General features: G+C 57.7%; 1 protein-coding gene across 2 annotated transcripts; it reads left to right on the top strand.

Moving 5' to 3' along the window:
• The first annotated feature begins 512 nt into the window (after positions 1-512).
• LOC115942788 (testis-expressed protein 22) lies at positions 513-20,918 on the top strand. Of its 2 annotated transcripts, XM_081829782.1 has the most exons (4): positions 513-907; positions 1,141-1,364; positions 15,796-15,924; positions 16,220-20,918. In XM_081829782.1, the coding sequence occupies exons 2-4, from the start codon at positions 1,203-1,205 to the stop codon at positions 16,409-16,411; spliced, it is 483 nt and encodes a 160-aa protein (XP_081685908.1). In that variant the 5' UTR covers positions 513-907; positions 1,141-1,202; the 3' UTR covers positions 16,412-20,918. The 2 variants fall into 2 exon arrangements, with proteins under 2 accessions (XP_081685908.1, XP_081685910.1); XM_081829784.1 differs by lacking the exon at positions 1,141-1,364.
• Positions 20,919-21,867: the final 949 nt, after the last annotated feature.

The raw sequence follows: 21,867 nt of genomic DNA, 5'->3' as shown, positions 1-21,867 counted from the left end.
CGACACGGGAGGGACGCCGGGGGGCGTGGGTGCGGCCGGTGGGTTCCGCCCGGGGGAGCGGGGGGCCACGGAGGGTACAGGGCCTGTAGGCCGAACGGGGGGAGGGGGCGCGAGCGCAGCGCCTGTGAGGGCTCCGGCCGAGGAGCCCTGAACTACGCCTCGGAGACTCTCCAGAGGCGGAGAAGGGAGGCATCTGCGAGGAGACCCCTCCGAGCGCCGCGGAGTCACACTCCACACCTGCCTGCAACCACGCCCCCGCCTTGGGGCTCCTGGGCCACAGCGCAGGCGCGGCGCAGGCCGGAAGCGGAAGCGGCGGGGCGGGGTCAGCCACAGGGGAACTTCCGCCGGGCTCGGTTCCGCCTCCTCAGGCTCCCCGAACCGCTGTGGCCACACCCCATTCTTTGACCGCCCCCACCGTGGAGGACCCGCCCTTCCGCCTCCGTACCCCCCGGCGTACCCCAGCCGAAGCTGCTAGTGTACCCCTTTCCCCCGCCTCGGCACCCGCAGCGTACCGCGTACTCTTGGGGTGCCGCACCCCTCCCCGCACCCCAGGCCTACCCCGCCCCTCTGCACCCCGCACTCCCGCAGACCTCACCTCTCCCCGCCCCCACACGCCCGGAGCACCGCGCCACGTACTTCTAGCCTACCCCACGGTTCCCCGCACCCCTCCGTACCCCTCCGTACCCAGCCGCTCCCCCACCTCGGTTCCCCCAAGTGCCGCGCTCCTCCATCAACGACTGCCGCCTCCCTAATGGTTCCCTCCTGCCAACCTTCCACCATGTGCCCTCCTGACCCCTGCCGTGAGCCCCCCTCAGCCCACTCCTTGCCCGCAGAGCCCCGGGAGGGGAGAGGGGCAGCGTCGTCCGGCTCACGGCCCCCCTTGGGGTGTGGTCCGCGCGGCGTCGAGGTGAGGTCACAGGGGGCAGGAGGGGGGAGGCCGGGAGAGCCCAGGGCCCTTCATTCTGTGACTGGTCTGGGTCTTCTGTGCGGGTCCTCAGCGACCGGCTGAGGGCACATGCCCGCAGGGCTGGAGCCAAGGTGGGAGGCCTGGGCCCCGGGGGCGGGGCGGCGCGGGGTGCAGTAGCTGGAAGGTGAGCCTGGCGGGGCCTGACACTGCCTCCATCTGCTTGGGGGGCCCAGGGAGCGGTGGTGACCTTTTCCAGAGCCCAGGAGGTGCAGACACGCAGCCTGTGGGGCTGGAGATGGACCGCCCGAAGCACTTGTCTAATGCCCCCGTGGGGAAGAAGCCCAGACTGCCCTTGCCCCGAGAGCACGGGCAGCTCTCTCCCGCTCTGAGCCCGACTGTGGCCTGGGACCAGCCCGGTGCCCAGGGCGAAAGGCAGCAGCTGCAGACGCAGGACTGGGTAAGCTGAACCCCAGGAACCGGCTTTGCAGGTGGGCTGGTCCGGGTGGGATGCAGAAGGGGCGACTGGGCCTCGGGGACGGCTGAACAGTGCCTGCTGGGAGGCTCACAGAGCATCAGCTCTCTTCCCGGGGCCCTGAGTGGGCACCTAGGGGACCCCTTCTGCCTCCCATACTGGGCCTTGGCCGTTTCTGCTGGGCACTTCAGAGGGGCCTGCCTCGGTCTCCTCAGCACCTGCACCCTGGGTGGGGAGGGTGGCACCCCAAGGAGGGAGCCAGTGACGGGGAGCTCTGCCCCACAGCAGAGCTCCTGGACAAGGTAGGCAGGCAGTCAGCAGGACTGTCACCAAAAGTGGTGACCAAAACATTCCCAGGGGTTCTGCTTGTGACGGCCCCAAACTGGAGGCACCTCTCCGTCCCCCTGCCTCACACCAGATGGGTGAGCAGTTGCTTGGTTCCCACCGAGCCATGAGAGGGGGCACAGCTGCTCCAGCCCCTGGGGATGCTTCAGGACCAGAGAAGCCAGACGCCCACAGTTGTGTGTGGTTCCCTGTGTGCAAGGGTCAGAGCGAGGTCGGACACATGCCAGGTGTGACAGGGCGGCCAGCGTGGCCAGTGGGAGCCTGTCAGGCTGTGCGCTTGGGCTCGTGTGCGTGGACGCTTGCTGTGGTCAGAGGTTTTCATAAGAAGGTGGCGGGAAAGCAGGCTCCCTAGCTGCCCCCTGTGGCCGCCGTGTGCTCTTCCAGCCGTGGCCCCTGCCGGAGTACCTGTGAGGGCTGTGAGGGTCCTGGGGGGCCAAAGCCACAGACCCCTCGACTTGCTGGACCAGAACATAAACACACAAATGTGTCACCTGGCAGGAGAAAGGGCGTGACTCGGGGGCCCCCATCCTGAATGGGTGGTGGGGACCATCGTTCTCCCGGCAGCTCTTGGGCAGAGCCAACCCCCACCCCCAAGCTCGAGTTTCTGAGAGGTGGGTGGGGGCCAGTGGGGCTGCAGGGGAGCGGGAAAGAAGGGCCCGGTGGGTGGGGGCCAGTGGGGAGGGATTTGGGTGGCGGCCGGAAGAGAGTGCAGACCCATCTCTGCAGTCTCTCAGGTTTTGGTTTGGGGGCAGGGAGTCCCTCTCCCTCCATGTTATCATGCTGCTTCCCTCCTCTGCTCCCAGCCCTCCGGGAATGTCAGCTGCTCACTGCAGCCTGAGGGATTCCCTGGGCTACCCTCTGTCTCACTGTCCTGCATGGTGTCCTTCCTCTTTGTGCTCCTCGGTGTGGAATGCTGTTCCTGCAGGCCGGCCTGCAGCTGGCCCCTTGTCAGGCATCGCCTCCAGCCTGGCTGACCATTCCTTTCGTCCCTGAGTCATCCCATCCTAAGCCCCACAAGAGCCACCTTCATCTGCAGTGTTCACCGTGGGCCCCCGTTGCCTCACATAGTGAGGCCATGTGCTCACAAAGGGCAGGGAGCTCAGGCTGAGGCCAGGGTCGAAGGAGACCTCCCCCGACGGAGGGTCCGCCAACATCCAGCCTCTCACCAAGGGCTAGACAAGCTTATACCTCCTGGCAAGCTCACTGAAATGACCACAGAGTGTTCTGAAGAAGGCAAGAACCCACAGAACAGCACAGGATGGCAGGGCTGGTCAACAGGACACATTCTGGTGGGCAGGCACAGATTGGGCAGAGCTGTGGGGTGGGGCGCAGCAGAAACAGGTTGCTGCCTTAGCCACTGAGCCCCAGTCCACCCACATTGCTGATCCAGTCTTGGTGCCCTGTTCCATACCAACTGACGGCTAAGGGCACCAGGCATTTGCAGAAAACCTCTATCCTGAAGGAGTAAAACTAGAAAGAACCAGAACCACAGCAGTGCCGAGAGAACAGAACGGAGCTGCAGGCGAGTCACCATCCTCACGGTGAGCTGTGCCATCTTGGAAGAATTGGCCCATGCAGCACCACGGAGGAATGTGAGTGTGCCTGTTCAGTGTAGGAGAATGGACCGGAACCAGTCCACAGCAGAGGGTTCGGGAAGAGGGTCCACACGACTGCGTGCAAAGCAGTGGCCTGCATGGTTATAAACAGACTCCAGAAGAAAAATGAAAAAGGCCAATCTGAAAATGGGAATAAACTTAATAGGAAACAGGCAAACCTACTTGAGAGAAACTTTAAAACACCCTGGAGCATTACCGAGAGCCTTGACAACAGGAAGAGACACCCAGTTCTTGGAGGGGAAGGCTCCCCAGCACCAAGGGTCCTCCTCAGGCATTTCACAATTCAGTGTCATCAACAATAAAAATGCTAAATATTTGGGGCACCTGGTCAGAAGAGCATTCGACTCTTGATCTCGGGGTCATGAGTTTGAGCCCCCCATTTCGTGTAGAGATCACTAAGAAAAAAATAAACTTAAAAGAATGGTAAATGTTTGTCTTCTTTTTTTCAGTATGCCAAACTGGTGTAATAGAAAAAATAATCAAAAATAGGTTCAGTCCTAGCAGATGTGAATTCATACCACAAAACGTCAGTTAGCAAAGCAAGAGTCCTGGCATGTGATGTATGAATATCAAGACGGAAAAGTAAGTCTGGAAATTGACCCAAATGCCCACAGACACTTAGCGTAGGATGAAGATGGTATCTCAAATCAGTGGGGAAGATGGACTTTGAGTAAATCATGCGGGGCAACGGTGTAGCCATCCAGAAGACAGACACTTGTAGCCGTACCTCTGACTGAACACCAGGATGAACTCCAGATGCACAGGGGCAGACTGTTAACCTAGCGTCCAAGTCCAGAAGCCAGGAAAGAGTAGATGGTTACATTTAACCACCTGTGGAAAATCAACAAAACTTTTAGGGAGGCAAAACACATACCATGAACAAAGTCAGAGATAGCTGATCAACGCACCAAGACGCTCGGGGGGCGGTGGGGGGGTGCGGTCTTGTCCACACACTGCGCTGGGAACACTGGATTTGTAAAAAGAATGAAGTCAGACTCTTGCTTAATGCCACGTACAAAAACTAACTCAAAATGGATCAGAGACATAAAAGTACAAAACTCCTGGAAGAAAATACAGGGGAAAGCTCCATATTAGACTTGGCCCTGATTTCTTGGATGACACCCAACAGCTCCAGCAACAAAAGTAAAAGTAGATAAATGGGGGTTCATCAAATCAAAACCTATTGGTCCTCAAAGGACACCATCAACAGAGTGAAAAGTTAGCCCGTGGGGTGGGAGAAACGTGCCCATCACATACCTGGTAAGGGATTAGTGTCCAGAATGCATAGAGAAGTAAAACTCTAAACCAAACAACAACCTGAGGCAGAAATGGGCAAAGGACTTGAACAGACATTTCTTCCGTTATATCGGGGGTTGACAAGTACGTAAAACGATGCTCAACATCATTGGTCCTAGGGCAATGCAAATCAAAACCACAGTGGACAACACTTCACCCCCGGGACCGTAACTCCTCTCAAAAAGAGGGGGGCGCCTGGGCGGCTCGGCCGGTGAAGCATCTGCCTTCGGCTCAGGTCACGATCCCGGGGTCCTGGGATCGAGCCCCGCATCGGGCTCCCTGCTCCGCGGAGAGTCGTCTACTCCCTCTCCCTGTGCCGCTCCCCCTGCTTGCGCTCTCTCTCTCTCTCTCTCAAATAAATGAATGAATAAATCTTTAATAAAAAAAAGTACGGGCCAGGATGTGGAGAAAGTGGAACCTGCGCAGTGCTGGTGGGCGTGTGAAGTGGTGCCGTCACCGTGGGAAGCAGTGTGGAGTCCTCCAGAGCTTAGCTAGAAGGACTCGAGCACGCAGGTGTACGTCCGTGTTTACAGCAGCATTATGCACAGTAGCCAAAATGTGGAGGCAACCCGGGGGTCCATCGAAGGAGGAATGTGAGTGTACGTGCAGTGGAACATGATTTAGCCTTAAAAAAGGAAGTTTGTTCTGACAAACGTCACGACACGGATGAACCTTCAGGACATTGTGCTGAATTATCAGCCGGTCACGGATGGACAAACGCCGTGGGACGCACTTACGTGAGGCCCCTGGAGTGGTCAGACTCAGGAAGTGCAGTGGGGGCAACAGGGGCTGGGGAGGGGCTGGGGACTTAGCGCGTGGGGTTTCAGTTTGGGAAGATGCGACGGGCGGTAGCAGCAGCCGCACAACACTGTGAATGTGCTTTAGTGGCCCTGAACTGTACACCTTAAAGTGGTAAAAATTACGTGTACTTAAGCACACGAGAAAGCACGAGAAGACAAGAGATGGGAGGACGTCATTTGGGGACACGCAGCTCCCCATGGGGAACAGGGTGAAGCTGCTGCCGGTCCCAGACACTTCAGGACACGGCAGGCGAGCGTGGAGGCAAAGCTCCAGGCACCGAGGGGAACCGGAGAGTCACAAATGCCCACCAAAGGTTCTGCAAGGACGGGGGGACACCGAGCGAGGCCGCCCCCCAGCTGACCCTGCGGGGCCTGGGCCAGTCTGAACTGGCCCTGGGGGCAACTGAGGCCAGCAGGTTGTCCTGGAAACGGGAGCGAACGGGAGCTGCCCCCAGGCAAGTCCCTGCCCTGACACCCAGCCCCTGACAGAGGCACCAGGCGCGAGCCTGGACGGCAGATACCGCGTGTGGGGGGTCATGCGGCACTCACACCTGCAGCAAACAGGTGGTCGTTGGGACGAGGGCCTGGCGCACGGAGGAGTGAAAGGTGTTCCGTGTCGGGGCTATAAATGAAGTCGCTGGGCAAAGTGTGAAAAGGTGGTGGATACAGGTGTGGGCAGGGGTGCGGGGAGCAGAGCCAGCGCCCCCTGCTGGTGACAGCCTGCGTGGCCGTGCGTGACGGAGTGACCCCCCCCCCAAACCCACTTGGGAGCATCTCAGAAGCATGCGGGGTGAGAAGCGGGTGGGGGAACCGCTGTGGGACTGTCGGTCCACACCGTGGGGCCGGGGCGGGGAGCAGGCCCTGGGGCTCAGCGCCGCCGGCCGGGGGAGGAGTCCTAGACACGGAGTTCTTCTCAGTCGTGATTTATTTCTTAGGGAGAAAAAGCTGAAGCAAATACGGCTTCGTTCACTTTGGATAGTGGACTCCTGCATTTTAAAATCATTTCTATTTTTCCCATGTGGTGGTGGTTCTCCATTTTAAACTGAACGCGGGCTTAGGGCCCCGCTGGGGTGGGAGAGCCCTTCCGCGGGCAGGCTGCAGGGACGCCCCAGCCCAGGCGGTGGACACAGCCCTTCCCTCGCTGCGGGCACCGAGACAGCAGGCTAGGGGCCCCTCACGATTGAGTTTGCAAATAACTGAGGCATAAAGTTCTAGTGATTCCATGAGAGACGACCAAAGTCCCAGTTCCAGTGGATTTCACACACTTTCTCTGAAGAAAATGACCAAGTGACAAAGTAAGTGAAGAAAAAGAAGACACGAAAGATTTGAGGAGCACAGTTGCCGACACGTTTGACTTACCGGGTGCCGAAATGTTGAGCGCAGCAAGCGGAGAATTGCCTTTTCTTTTTTTTTTTTTTTAAGATTTTATTTATTTACTTGAGAGAGAGAGTGAGAGAGAGAAAGCACAAGAGGGGGGAGCGGGAGAGGGAGAAGCAGACTCCCTGCTGAGCAGGGAGCCCGATGCGGGACTCGATCCCGGGACTCCAGGATCATGACCTGAGCCGAAGGCAGTCGCTTAACCAACTGAGCCACCCAGGCGCCCAGAATTGCCTTTTCTTTCTGTTGGATTTTAGGGAGTCAGCACATCACACAGCCCTCGTCCCTCCTGAAGCCCTGAAACATCCCCCAGGGAGGACGGTGGGAGCCGGCAGGGCACCGAGGGGTGTCCGATGTCCCCGCTGCCGCCCCTCTGATGACTGACCCTGCCCCTCCCGCGGAGCTTGAAGCAGCAGCAGGTGCTCCCTTCAGGGGCTGTAGAGCAGGACTCGGAGGCCGAGGGGCGCGCCGTGCAGAGGGCAGAAGCCTCGGGAATCGTTCAGTGAAACCCAGGAAGTGGAAGGGAAACACTCGCTCCGTCCAACTTGCAAAAGATTCTGTTTTTTTTTAAAAGAAACATGCAGAAAATCACAAAGAGCTCTTCATAAACAAACAAAACAGAATTGAAATGTTCGGTGGAGGGGTTGGAATACGAAATTGAGGAAACCACCTGGAAAATGGAAGAGAAAGACAAAGAAGTGGGACGTGGGAGAAAAGATGAGAAACGAGAGCCGTGCAGAAGGAGGCCCATGCCGCTCAGGGGCAGAGACCGGCGGGGCCGGCTGAGTGGTGCGGGCAGGCAGGACGGCACTTCACATCGTTAGCGAAGGTGAAAGGTGAGTATCTGAATTTGTATTACCAAGATGAACGTTTTAGGAGAGATTTTATTTATTTATTTTATTTTAGAGAGAGGGAGAAAGAGAGTGGGGAGGGGCGGAGGCAGAGGGAGGGAGAGAATCCCATGCAGGCTCCCCGTCCAGCACGGAGCCCGATGCGGGGCTCCATCTCATGACCCTGAGATCACGGCCGGAGCCGAGACCAAGAGTCAGAGGTTCAACTGACTGAGCCACCCAGGCACCCCCCAAAATGAACTTTTAAAAACCTGAAGACACCAATGACAACACAGGGAACTTCTAAAGTGGTCCCAGAAGCTCCCTAAGGGAAGGACCTACAGGTGGGCACTCCCAGGCGGCTAGGAAATGAGTCCCCCCACCAGGGAGGTGGAAACTGTCCAGAGTCACTGCTGGCTCACGTGGAGCAGCTTCACCCTGACACCAGTGCCGCGGGAGAGGGGGTGGCCATGGCCGCGGGAGGGGGGAAAGAGAAAAAACGACATGCCAATAGAGCTGTGGCACAGAGTGAAAAGTCCTGAATATGTAGTAAGTAGATCAAACCAGGCAGCATCGGGGCGCCTGGTGGCTCAGTCGTTAAGCGTCTGCCTTCGGCCCAGGTCATGATCCCCGGGTCCTGCGATCGAGCCCCGCGTCGGGCTCCCTGCTCCGCGGGAAGCCTGCTTCTCCCTCTCCCACTCCCCCTGCTTGTGTTCCCTCTCTTGCTGTGTCTCTCTCTGTCAAATAAATAAATAAAAATCTTAAAAAAAAAAAACACAAAAACTGTGGTCCTGGGGCGCCTGGGTGGCTCAGTCGTTAAGCATCTGCCTTCGGCTTAGGTCATGATCCCGGGGTCCTGGGATTGAGTCCTGCATCGGGCTACCTACTCTGCGGGGAGCCTGCTTCTCCCTCTCCCACTCCCCCTGCTTGTGTTCCCTCTCTCGCTGTGTCTCTCTCTGTCAAATAAATAAATAAAATCTTTAAAAAATAAATAAATAAATAAATAAATTCCAGTATCTTTCCTTAAAACAAACACAAAAACCTATTGATTATTTTTTAATTGAAGCATAATTAACCCAGTGAAAACCTACTGATTCCGAGTAAGGTAGGAGAAGATGGACATTTCTGTAACCTGATGAAGGGAGCTATCAAGAGCCTTGATTGGACTTCACCAGGAGTGTTTCAACAGGTGCGGGGTGTCACCATGACAATGAGCCCGTCAGACACCGAGGCTGTGCCAAAGTCAGGAAAATGAAACGAGCTATAAATACCTGAAAAGAAAACATGAAATGGTCACTATTTGCAGCTAATCTATTGTCTGTCTAGAAAATCCATGTGAGCCCGTTAAGAAAGAAGACCACTAAGGAAAGAGGAAGGCTGGAGATGATCTCCATTTAAAACTTAATAGTTTCTCGGGCGCCTGGGTGGCTCAGTCGGTTGAGCATCTGCCTTCAGCTCAGGTCGTGATCCCCGGGGTCCTGGGATCGAGACCCTGCTCCACGGGGAGCCTGGTTCTCCCTGCCCCTCCACCTGCTTGTGCTCTCTCTGTCAAATAAATGAAATCTTAAAAAAAATAAAAATAGTTTCTCAATACACCAAAAATAACCAACCAGAAAATGTAGTGGGGAAAAAATGATCCATTCCCTTTAACAACAGAAACTGCAAAGTGCTTAAGAACAAATCTGTTCTGTGAAGGACACTGTAACTGAGGAGCATAGACAACACCTAACGGAAAGCTATACCATCTTATTTGATGGGACGAGTTAATGCTTTAAGCCTGCCCGATTTCCCCGAAGTACCTGATTCGGTGCAATACCAATTTAAAAAAAAACGAACTCTTCACGAATGTTGACAGTCTTATCCTAAATGTACATACATCTCTGTCCTTGTATTAGTTATCTGTTGCGCCTAACAAATGTGCCTGAGACTTAGCAGCTTAAAACCATAATAAATACGTTTGTCCCAGTTTCTGTGGGTCAGAAACTCGTCTGTCAGGTTACAGTCAGGATGTTAGAGCTGCTGTTGTCGGACAGGTGGGTTAGGCTGGCTTACGTGGCTGGCAAGTCGGTGCCGGCCTCGGGCGGGAGGCCGTGCTCCTCACCGGGTGCCACTCGGAGGCTGGCTGATGTGCGTGGTCCAACCACAGCCACAGGCCCAGCAAGCCCCGAGCAGGAGCAGTGAGAGGAATCTGTCCCCAGAACCATCACAGTCCAGATAAGCTCTCGAAAGCCGTCTGAGAGGAAGGACAGAGTCTTGAAAGGAGCAGCAGAGAGATCTCGGTATGGTGGAGGACGTAACTGTCAACCTGGAACTTCATGCCCAGCAAAAAATAATCTTTTAAGAAGAGGGAAATATAGGGCGCCTGGGTGGCTCAGTCGGTTAAGCGGCTGCCTTCGGCTCAGGTCATGATCCCAGGGTCCTGGGATCGAGTCCCGCATCGGGCTCCCTGCTCTGCGGGGAGCCTGCTTCTCCCTCTCCCTCTGCCTACTTGTGTTCTCTCTCTATCTGTCTGTCAAATAAATAAATAAAATCTTTAAAAAAAAAAGAAGAGGGAAAAATAAATGAATAAAATCATGCACAAAAATTTGCCCCAATAGGACCTCGCCCTCGATGTGAAGAAGAGAGCTCACGTAGCCCAAAGGTGAGCTCAGACTGAAGGGGGCAGGTTCTGCGTGGGGGCAAATGGAAACTAACATGGACAGGCACCACAACACCCCACGGGGGCCACACACCGAAGACTCAGGGTAGATGAGCACGCGCACCCACCATGGCGCGAGCGTCAGGACGGGGTCTGTCAGTGGAGCTAAGTTTTCCAGGTTCCGTCTGGTCCCAAGAAGGCGAGGGGCCCGTTTGTTAACTTAGACTTGGTTGAGTGTGCATGCACGCGGGGCTGACACCAAGAGAGCAGAGAGAGAGTGAGTTTTGAACAAGTGGAGGGGAAGTGGCGGAGAGAGGAGAGGCCAAAGAAGGGTCCGTGGAACTGGAAGACAAAGCACAAGGTCCGGCAGCAGGTGCAGTGACCAATGTCGCCCCACTCACAACGCAGCCATCGCCAGAGTGGATTAAAAACAACCCAGTCGCTCGACCTGCACATGAACGTGCACGGAGCAAACATGGGAACGTTCCAGCCCCGGGGGACGGAGACCTCCCACGAACAGCCTCCCATCTGTTCCTGGCGTGCTTTGGTGCCAAGCTCTGCCTTTGGGCCTGGAGTCAGAGCGAGTGGGTGCCCCTCCGCGGGCAGCAGGGTGACCCAATAGACGTAGTTGTCGGTGAAAGAAGCAAGCAGCACAGTATGTGTGCAGCGTAGGCTTCCTTCAGTCAGAGTTCAAAAACGTGGATATATTACTGCATGGTAAAGATATTATTTGAAAGAATAAGGATTTTTTTTTGGAAGATTTACTTGGAAAAGAAACCATGCAAGGATTTTGAAAGATAAGAGCAGGTCTTGCTTGTCTGCTTGTCTGCTCTAAGCTCCAGCAATTAAAATTGTATGGCATTGGGGCGCCTGGGTGGCTCAGGTGGTTAAGCGCCGCCTTCGGCTCAGGTCACCTGGACCCTGGGATCGAGCCTCACGTCGGGCTCCCTGCTCAGCGGGGAGTCTGCTTCTCCCTCTCCCTCTGCCGCTCCCCCTGCTTGTGTGCACGCTCTCTCTGTCTGACAAATAAATAAATAAAATCTTTTAAAAAATAAAGTTGTATGGCATTGGGACAGACAGACATGGGCAAGTGATCCACAATGCAGTGCAAACAGTCCAGAAATGGATCCCCATGTAAGTCTGGGGACTTAACGTGGGCTTTGCATGGCAGTGTGCGGAGCAGCGGGGACAGACTTCTCCGTGAGTGGGGGTGGGGTGACTGGCTGCCCATTCAGAAGGCCGGACACGCACCAAACATTAAGACCAAACCATAGACACGCCAGGAGAATGCGCCAGAGCAGCATCAGAATCTCGGAAGGGAAAATTCCCACCTGGGGCCACGTGCTAAATCCACGACGGGAAATCCTGACAAGTCTGACTGCAGTTTTTAAAGGTTGGTGCAAAGACACAAAAGTCTGGAAGAAAATGCTTGTTCTATGTATAATGTTCAAACGTTTACCAACCAGAATCTACAAAGAGACGATGGCTCGGAGCAGCGAGAACGTGGTTTTCAACGTTGAGTAGGAAAGTGTGTGAGGCGTGTGGACTCAGTTCATGAAGGAAGCAGAACGGATGCTGGGCGGGAGGAGACAGGCTGCGTGACGTGATGTGCCTGGGCCCCCGAGGCCTCCAGTCCTTCTGTTGCGTTGGCGTTCAGAGAACCAACTGCTGATAATTGTCCCCTGTTGGTTTTTGTTTTTTTTTAACTTATGCATTAATCTTTCCTCCTTCTGCTTCTACCGTTTTTTTTTTTTACAGATTTTATTTATTCATTTGACAGAGAGAGAGAGCGCTCAAGCACAAGCAGGGGGAGCGGCAGAGGCAGAGGGAGAAGCAGACTCCCCGCTGAGCAGGGACCCCGATGCGGGGCTCAATCCCAGGACCCTGGGATCATGACCTGAGCCGAAGGCAGACCCTCAACTGACTGAGCCACCCAGGCGCCCCCACCTCTAACTTTTAGTGAAGTTCTTTTGTTGTTCTTTTCCTCGCTGCTTGAATTGCTTGCTTCACCTGTTCTGGGGCTTTTTCCTGATTTTCCAGCATTTAAAGTTCTGTCTTCACAGGACAGCTGCAGCCGGTGCGCCCTGCACCCTCGCTCATTTCTAAGTGAGCCGGCTCGCAGCCTTGATTTTCCCTTTCACTCAGCGGCAGATTAGGGGTGCTTCAGAAGATGCACCCCAATGTGCTTCTGCTGTTAATTTTCACTTGCATTGCCTTGCGGTCGCCTGATGTGACCCGGACGAGTCCTGTGTTGGCACATCTGTTTGGCTGGTGGCTGATGTGTGCGCTGATCTATTTGTTTGGTGAGAGCATGACTGTGCGTCAAAGAGGTGTGTGCGTGTTCTGTGTCTATTAGATCACTCTGCTTAAGCACTTAAATCTTTATTTTTAAAAATTTGGGCCGCTTTTAACACAGGTGTGCACCTCACTGAGAACAACAGCTCTGCCCCAGCTCTTGGGGTCACAAACAGCCCGGCCCGGTGCCCACTGCTTCCAGCTCTTGCAGCTGTCCCCACCGCAAATTGTGATTCCAGATTCGGGGGCCTGTCCTCACTGTGCACACTCTCCTTGGGGACACCAGCCACGGCCAGAGCTGGTGCATCTCTGGGGATGAAGCCCCACGCCGAAAACACAGCTCTGTCCTCCTCAGAGCCCCAGGCATGCGGACGACGGCCCGTGGTTGCTCCGGGGCCCCACAGGCCACACTTGGGGGAGCCCAGAGGCCAGCTCTGTTCCCAGGGGGGCTGCCCCCCAAGGCCACTCATCCGGAGCACCCCTGCTAGCCCCCCTTTGTAGGACCCCAGTCCCTGGGCCCTTGGTCCCCCTACTTCTGGTTTACTCCCCTGTTTGGGTGGAGTGCCTCATCCAGTAGCTTCCTCGGGAGGGCCTGGGAGATGTTTGAGTTCTTGACTGTAAAGCTATTCAAATGTCTTTATTCTGCCTCCACACTTGCGTGGTGCTTTCGTGGGTGGAAATTCTCAGTGGAAAATCATGTTCTTTCAGGACTTGTAAGGTATTATTCTGTTGCCTCTAAGCCCTGCTGTTGCTGCGTGATGCCCTAGACGGCGTGCGCCTCAGGTCCTTTGCACGTGTGCTGCGTGTCAATCTCTGCAGGTTTCTGGAATTCCCACACTACTCCTGGTGCAGGGGTTTCCTTTCCTGGTCTGGAGCCGTGTCCCCTCCGTCTCTGGGAAGCATGTGTGTGAATTCATTTTCTCGGCTCTCTCTCCTTCTGGAAATTTGACTAGCTGGATGTCGGCCCACATGGTTGACTTTCCAGTTTTGTCATGAATTATAACCTGTTCACCATGTCTTCGTTTCTGGTGTTTGGCCAGTCCTTGCACTATCAGTCAGCATTTGTGTGATGACGCTCTGTGACGAATTCCTTGAGCCGCAACCTCGCGCTTTTGCTCTCGCTCTCCATCAGGGGTCTGAGGTCCGCAGGATCTGTGTGTCCTCGGCTTGCCCCCCAGTCGCAGAGGTCCTCAGGGGACGCGGCACCCATGGTGGATGGGGAGACCTGAGAGGCGGGCTTCGGGCAGGTGCTCTGCTGACCCTGCCCCGTGGGGGAGCAGGATACAGTGTAGTGGGATTAGTCTAGCGCTACCGCCGGGCAGGAGGGAGGGACCCCTCACCCCTCCACGCCTGCTAGGGAGCTTTCCGTGGGGACACCACACTTACGTGTTTAAAGAGTTCCGGCTTGCCGTCGGAGCTCTCCTCTCCCCCACCACCCCCTTTTCTGCTTCATGGACTCCCGTGTCTAGGAGAACAACAGGTACGGGGCGGGGGGCTCTTTCCTGTCCCCCGAGTCTCTCTCGTCCCTGGCAGAGGCCGCACCTTGGTCAGTGCTCGGGAGTGGAGGCCCCACGTGCGCAGGTGCAGCCTTGCTAGTGGCCAGGGACTCGGGCTGGGCTGCGGCAGGTTTCTGGGGGCTCTGTCCTGGGCGCCGCACCCTCGGGTCTGTCGGGCTGCCCATCTCCCCCAGAAAGGAACCCTCCTCTGCTGGGAGGAGAGGGAGAATAGCCAGGCCCCGCGGATCTTGGTGCAGAGTGGCAGTGTGGGAAGAGGGGCTGGGGACTTCACTTTTTTTTTTTTTTTGCAGGAGTCGGGAAGGGAGGATGCTTGAACCACAGAAACGTATTGTCTCAAAGTCTGGAGGCTGGAAGTTCAAAGCCCAGTGTCAGCCGGGCTGGTTCCTTTTCCAGGCTTCCTCCTCGGCTTGTAGCTGACCCTCTTCTCTGTGTCCTTCACATCTCCTTCCCTGTGTGTGTGTCTCTGGGTCCTGATGTGCACTTTGGGGCGTTTGGTTTTGGTTTTGCTAATTATTTCTAAGTGTATGGCTCAGCAGCATGAAGTATATTCACGTTGTTGGAAACAGATCTCCAGGACTTTTTTGTTTCACGAATCTGATGCTGTCCCCATTCAACGCCCGCATCTACTTCCTGTCCCTGTGAATCTGACTCCTCCAGGGACCTCCTATGAGTGGAATCACACAGGGTGTTTGTCCTTTGGTGACTTGCCTGTGTCACTCGGCATAGTGCCCTCAAGGTCCACCCATGTTTCTTCCTTTTTAAGGCCGAATAATATTCCACTCTGTGGATTTACCACACTAGGTAATGTTGTCACCCATCAATGGCTGTTTGGGTTTTTCCACCTTTTGTCTGTTGTGGGTCATGCTGCCATGACCTGGGCAAGCATTATCTCTTTGAGACCTGCTTTCAGTTCCTTTGGCTAAATACCCAGAAGTGGGACTGCTGGCTCATATGGGAATTCTAGTTTTAATTTTTTGAGGAATGGGGACTTTACTCTGCACTTGTCTTTATCCTCTATTTTTAGCGTGCCCCCCCATGGCATTCCAGACAGTGACTGGCTGCCTCACCCCCCAGGAGGTAGCAGGGGATCCCCAGGGCTGGGCAGAGTCTGGGGGGCTCTCTGAGGGTCTTTCACAGACAGCCCACCCGGGAAATTCTATGGCGGGTGGGGGGGGTGGTCCTACAGGGGTGCAGCAGGCTTCTGACCTTTCCCAGTTACTGACCTCTTTCCAGCTTCCTGCCTTGTGCTGACCACCCTCCTCCACTGGCCCCTTGCCACCTCGGTGTGTCCTCACGGTTCCTGTGGCTTTTTTTGACTTTAGAGGGCTTTGAGGAGGAGCGCCCCCCCCCAATCCCACCTCTCCTGAGGCTCTCGCAGGCTCGGAGGACGGTTACTGCCTGCCGTCTCCTGGCCCCAGTGGGAAGGGCCGTGGCCGCTGTGAGGACTTCCCCGTGCAGGGCCCGACCCTCGCGCAGAAGAGCGGGCAGGGGGTGGGGCCTGGGTGTCCAGGCGCAGAGCCGCTGCCGAGAGCCGCCACTTGCCGCGGGACGCGAGGCTGTAGTGCCCCGGCCCCTGGAGGCCGAGCTGGATCCTGGGGAGGAGCAAGTCCAGGGCTCGCCGTGCGGGGTGCAGAGGGTCGGCGGGCGCGGGACCCGCGGCGCGCAGCTGTGTCCAGCGCCGACCGCCTCCCTGTCCCCGCAGGTGTGCGAGCCGCCCGAGAGCAGGTGCCCGAACCGCCACTGGAGCGTCAGCATCGACGAGCGTCGGCGGCTGGCCACGCAGGGCGGCTGGGAGGAGCCGGGCACCAGCGGGCCAACCCCCTACTGCAGGGTGTGCGGGGGGCGGCGGGGGAGCGCGGGGCGGTTGGGAGCCGGGGGGGGGGGGCGGGGCGCGGGGATCCGGGACACGGGGCGGCTGGGAGCCGGGGGGTGTCGCGGGGATCGGGGGCGCGGGGCGACTGGGAGAGGCCGGGCACCACTACCCGCCCCCCGCCAACTGCAGGGTGTGCGGGGGGAGGACGCGGGGACGGGCTCGGGCGACACACAGCCCCTTGCCCGCCTCGGCGCCCCCCTCCCCCTTCCCGGCCCCGCCCCGCCCCGCCCCCTGACCCCGTGGTTGCCCTCAGGACATCGCGCAGCTCGTGGCCCAGCTGGTGTCCGAGGACGTGGACAAGGACGTGCTCCTCCCCCACCCTCTGAGGTCTTCTGAGTCCGCCAACGCCTTCCACGCCTTCCTGGCTCGGAGCGCGCCTTTCTGGCAGACCGTGACTTTGGAGGCGCAGGTCTCGAGGTCACCACCCTTCCAAGAGCCGACTTAGCCCAGTGTCTGTCTTGCAGCGCCTTTCCTGGGGGTCCTGGGGTAGGCGGCGGCTGAGTCCTCTTCACCTCCGTCTGGGGGCTCGTGAGCCCAGGGATGAGAACACAGGCCCAGGAGGACCCTCTGGCTGCCCCTTCCTTAGAATGCGTGGCCCTGAGGACTTGGAGGCCACCTCAGGGAGGGGTGCCTTGCCCCAGCCCAGCCTCCAGGAGGCCACAGGGAGGGGCCTGGGGGACAGGGCAGAGTGGGGCTTTCCAGGAGAGCCCTCTGCCACCTGGAGAGCCTGCCTGCACCTTCCATCCGCAGCTGCGGATGGCCTGGGAGCGCGGAGGGGGGCATGATGGCTCAGGGGCCCCCCTACAGAGCCTGGCTTGTGACCAACTCCTTTGCTGTTCCTCCAGGAGGATGGGGATTTTGAGGTCATGAACTGCTGGGTACTGATGCCCACCCAGCTTGGGGGCACTGGGTCTCATTTTGGGTCCTGCCTGTGGGAGGCCCAAAGGGACACGCATAACCCCGGGGGAGCAGAAGCCAGGGGGTGCTGAACACAGAGGGAGGCTTCCTGGAGGAGGTGGTGCCTCCCCACCTCAGCACAGTGGTTGGTGAACAGGCCAAGAAAGCAGTGTGGGCAGAGGGCATGGGGAAGCTGTGAGGAGCTGGCCCTGGGCCCACCGAGGTGTCTGCTTTTGGAGGTTGAGGGGTGGGCGGAAGGGTTCTGAGCTGGGGGTGACGAGGCGGAGCTGCATTCGGGGAGAGGAAGCTGGAGGGGAACTGGAAGTGGGAGGAGGGAAGGAGGGGGACGATGGCAGGCTCCCAGCCCTCAGGGGCCATGGAAGGACAGCCGCAGGGGGGGTGCCATCCCCGGGACTTGGCCACTGACTCTCAGGGGCTCAGGGGCTTCTGTGTGGGGGTAGCTGGCTGGAGGGGACTTTGGGCAAGAGGAGGTGACCAACCCCAGGTCTGGGTGAGGGCGGGAGCCAGGCCTGCACGCAGCTGGGCACCTGCCTACAGCGGCCTCCCTCAGTCCCAGAGCCTGCTTCTGAGAGGCTGCTGGCCCACAGGCCAGTGGATGTGTCCTGAGGGGGGCGAGGTTTAGGCCCCCTCCCCCTCCTCCTTAGGGACCCTGCTGAAGTGGGGGGTGGTTGTCGTGGGCCAGGCTCCATGCTGGGCAGGAAGTCCCTCACCCCAACTAGCGCTCACAGTGCAGAGTGGGAGCTAAAGTGCCAACAGTCAGGGTAGAGGTAACAAGGGCTTTGGAGTTCTTTGTCACGGAGTGGCTTTAAAGGACTCCCATGTTGTCACTAGAGATCCGGAGGTTCACCGGGCTGACCTACCAGTTCTGGTCTCGCTTGGGGCCGGTCATGAGGCTGCAGTCAGATGGTGGTGAGTCCAGGATGCCCGGATGGCCAGCCCTCTGCCTTTCACGCGCTCTCGGCGCCTCCGCCCAGCAGGGAGCCGGCTGCCCGGGGGGGCCCAGCACCCAGACCTCGCACCATGGCGGCAGAGCAGAGGGGCCTGGGAGGGCTGAGGCCCCAGCCGGGCAGCATCCTCTGCTGCCTCCTCCGTGGTTACCGTGGCCTCAGGACCAGCCCGGTGGCCTCCTCTGGTAGAGCGCGGTGCCCAGGACAGGCGTCACTCACCAGCTGGGGGCGGATTTGCTGTCACCGGGAGGGCTGGTTTCTACTGCTGCCCCAACCAGCCACCGCCGCAGACTTCATGTCCTCAAATTCCCTGGCTGGGGGCTCTGTAGAAGTCCAAAACAGGCCTCCCAGCCTAAGAGCAGGCCGTGGGCAGGGCTGCCTGCCCTTCTGGAGGCTCTTGGGGAGAATCTGTTCCTGGCCTTTTCCAGCTTCTGGAAGCTGCCCGCTCGCCGTGGCGCAATGACCCCTCCCTCCGCCTTCAGGGCAGCATCAGCCCCCCCACCCCCCACCCCCATCACGGCTGAGCAGTCCTCCTGCCAGCACATTCGCAGGTTTGGGGTGAGACGTGGACATCTTCTGGGGGGCACTGTGCCTTCCACAGGGGCTCCTGGCATCGCTGCTTCACGTCCACAGAACACAGGACTGCCCCCAACAACCAAGGATGATTGGGCCCCAAATGGGAACAGTACTCCCGCTGAGAGTCCCAGGAAGGGAAGAGGGTCCACCCAGCAGACAGAGTGGGCGTCAGCAGGACGAGCAGAGAGGGAGAGTCTGGGGTCAGCACCAGTCTGGCGAGGACATCACCTGGGCCACCCCCGGCCGCAGACACTGCAACGCCGCCCCATGTCCACTCTGCCTTATTTTTATTTATTTTTTTATTTCTTTTGAGCGAGTGCAAGCGGGCATAGGGTCAGAGGGAGAGAGAATCCCAACCAGACTCCCCGCTGAGCACAGAGCCCGCCCCCACAACCCTCACCTGAGCCGAAATCAAGAGCCAGACACTTCACCGACTGTGCCCCCCCAGGTGCCCCCCATGTCCATTCTTCACTGCCCATTCCCTCCCTTTCAGCCAGGTGGGTCTCTCCTCAAGCTCCAGGAGGAACAACACACCTCCCCAGGACTCTCAGAGACATTCCCAGGTGGGGGGCCATTTGGGGACATCCCTGGGTGCTCTGGTGGCAGGGCAGACAGTGTCCCACACGCAGGCTTGCCTGGGCTGGCTGCATGATGTCCCTCGTGTCCTAGCACCTGCCTGTGCTCACAAGGGAGGCCAGCCTGGAGCAGGGAGCAGAGAGCAGGAAGGAGAGGAGGAAGGGAGGTGTGTGCTGGGGGGTGTCATCTGCGTCCTCCCGAGCGAGGGCCAGCAGACGACCACGACCCAGCACTGCCCCAGCTGAAAAAAATGACTTCGTGGGCTTTGCAAGAACACAATCACTATTCAACAATCCAACACTGAAGTTTTAAAAATCTCGCCCACAATTTCATCAAGATAAGGCTGTTGACATTCGGAGAAGGTTATCCAGGTATTTCTAGAGACCTAGGCAGTGAGGAGCGAGCATGTGGAAATACAGAATAAGCACAGAGCTCCTCCCTGCAAATTTAAAAAAATTTAATTTTAAGGGAAAACATGATTGCTGAATTAGACGAATGCGTCTTCACCCCAAGTTTAAAAGCTTCTCCTAAGATTATTTTTAGAAATTGCAAAAATCAAGGGACAGTGTCACGTGGCTTTGGCAGCCATCTCCCCTCAGACAGCCTTGGCTGACGTCCGGCTTCAAATGCTGAGGAGCTGACGCCCCCGCCCGCCGAGACCGTCATTCCCGCTCGGGGCTGGACCGGCCTCAGGCCTGCACCCACCAGCCCCCCCGCGCCGCGCAGGCCGTGGGGAGCTCGCCACCCCCACGTGGCCGCTCAGTCTTTGCTTTGCTTGTATCTTCATTGGCTTTCCGTGAAAGACTTCGTCCCTCAGCTTACAGACGTTTGCCTGCAGCCCTTAGACTTAGCCGGGGCGGGCGACCCATCCTTCCTTAGCCGCTGCTCGCTTCCCCCCCCCCCCCCCAGCCGGCTTCGCACACTGAGCGCTGGGCAGGAATGCGGGCCCAACGGCGGGTCTGTCTTGCACGTGACCTGCTCTTTCCGAAAGCCCGGTGACTCAGGCGAGATGGGCCTCAGCACAGATGCTGCTCAGTCGGGTTTTCTGGAACGGCGTGCGGGCCCCTCGTCCTCGGGCTCACTTGCAGATTTCCGAATGCTCTGTCTAGTGCTGTGCTTTGGGCGCTGTGTGCTTCCCTGCGTGTCCTTGCTCGCCTCCTCTCAGCCCTCACCATGCAGCTGCCGAGGGGTCCCCCGAGGAACGGTCGCTCGGAGCCCTCAGTGTGGCCCCATGGGGCGCTGCGCCCATACAGGACCATGGTCCCCCCAAGTGGCTGCCACCCCCACCGCGGGCCCCTCCTTCCCCAATGCCCTGATCTCTCTCAACATCCATGCCCCTCAGTATGACCTCCGTCCCCTTGCCCTCCTCCTTTTTCGCATCCAGATATTATTTACGACCCACTAGCCGGCACGCTCCCCCAGGGCAGAGACCCTGTCTCCCCACCCCCTGCCCCGTCTAAACAGTGTGGTATGAAGCAGGTGCTTAACAAGTCATAATTGAATGAATAAGTTATTGTTTTACTTGCTTTGTCTCGCCCCCAAATCATCTCCAGCCTTACCCGCACTGGTAATCCAACATTCTGCTCCTTGCTTTTCCTGACTTATTCTAGCAATGGTGTGATTTTGAGGAAACGTGTTTCCTCAGCTCTTAACTCTCACTCCCATCCTGCTGTTTTGTCATCCAGTACTGGAGCTTCTGATGACTGATGACATGTGTGGACCACGTTCCCATGGCCTCTGGCACTCTTGCGGGGTTTCCACTGGCCCCTCGCCCCCTCCCTCCTCCAGTTTCTCTGTTGTTGGATACGTGGAGGTGGCTGGAGGTGGGTGGAGGTGGCCGCCAGGCCTTCATTCCTGTTCTGACGCAAGGAGCCATCTCCTGAACGTCTATTTGCCCTGCTAATAAATGGATGGATTCCTAAGTCTCTTTTGCAACCCATCTGAGATCTATTGACTGCCTCAGAGCAGGGCAGTGTGCTGCATGCAATGTCCCCTTTCTTCTTGTTAGTCTGGAAAGGGGAGAAAGCAGGTCCCAGCCGGAGCCGCCGGGCTCGGTGGGGTCCCAGCTCTTAGTAAATGTCACTCTGCTTTGTGAGGAGCGTATCCCTATCCTTCCTGGGGAAGCTTGGGGTCTGGATGTCTTCCCTGAGACCCTGGACCCCAGCGGCCCTGCTGCCCACTCCCCAGCCGCGCTTGTCCTCTGTCCCCATCGCAGGGAGGAAGTCGGCCTGCACCTTTCAGTCGGCTTCCCTCCTCAGGACGAAGCCCATCCTGTCTCTGTGATGGAGGCAGAAGCAGGCACTTCACAAGGCATGATGTTTCGGGCTCTCTCCACGAGCAAAGGCTGCCTGGGTATTTTTTGATAGATCTAACTTTTTGGTCAATTATTGAGTACTGGAAGATTTTATGATGTAGCATCACCGTCCAGATGAGGAGGTTCGGGGTTCAGGCCAGGGCCTTCGGAAGGGGGCCTACGGGGAAGGAGGGACACCACTCCACCACCACCTCCCCGTTCGGAGAACCTCCTCAACCCGTTCACCCCTTGCCCTGTACCTAAACCCCTCCTCCCCTCTCCCCTTCTCAAGACCGTCAACCGCCGCTCCCTTGGCTGCCCTTGCTCAGACAGCTGGTGGCCCGCTCTTCATGGTGGGCATTTCCTTTTCTGGAGAGCTGGGCTGCTCGACAGCCTGTGGTTGCAGCCCACTGCCCTCCTTGGAACCCCTGGCTTTTACCCCAGCACCTGCTCTGGGCTCCTGCCCACCTTCCTAGTCCCCCGTAGGGACCTGTGGGTTCTGTCCCTGCGGGCCTTCCCCACCGCTGGGGAGCCCTGTCCCCTGGATGCTTCCCTCCTTGCCCCATAGGTATGTCCCTCAACATCATCTCC

This window comes from Leptonychotes weddellii, chromosome 9 (genome assembly GCF_054177405.1).
Source record: "Leptonychotes weddellii isolate Sample4059 chromosome 9, ASM5417740v2, whole genome shotgun sequence".
Lineage (NCBI taxonomy): Eukaryota > Metazoa > Chordata > Mammalia > Carnivora > Phocidae > Leptonychotes > Leptonychotes weddellii.
The sequence above is the reverse complement of the archived record's forward strand: the minus strand, read 5'-3'. Positions and strand labels throughout refer to the sequence as shown.

Bases quoted from the DNA above. Each gene is read 5' to 3' on its own strand.
- LOC115942788 (XM_081829782.1), top strand. From the start codon at position 1,203: ATGGACCGCCCGAAGCACTTGTCTAATGCCCCCGTGGGGAAGAAGCCC. The intron at 1,365-15,795 runs GTAAGCTGAACC...CTGTCCCCGCAG, and splicing joins AGCTGCAGACGCAGGACTGG to GTGTGCGAGCCGCCCGAGAG. The intron at 15,925-16,219 runs GTGTGCGGGGGG...GGTTGCCCTCAG, and splicing joins GGCCAACCCCCTACTGCAGG to GACATCGCGCAGCTCGTGGC.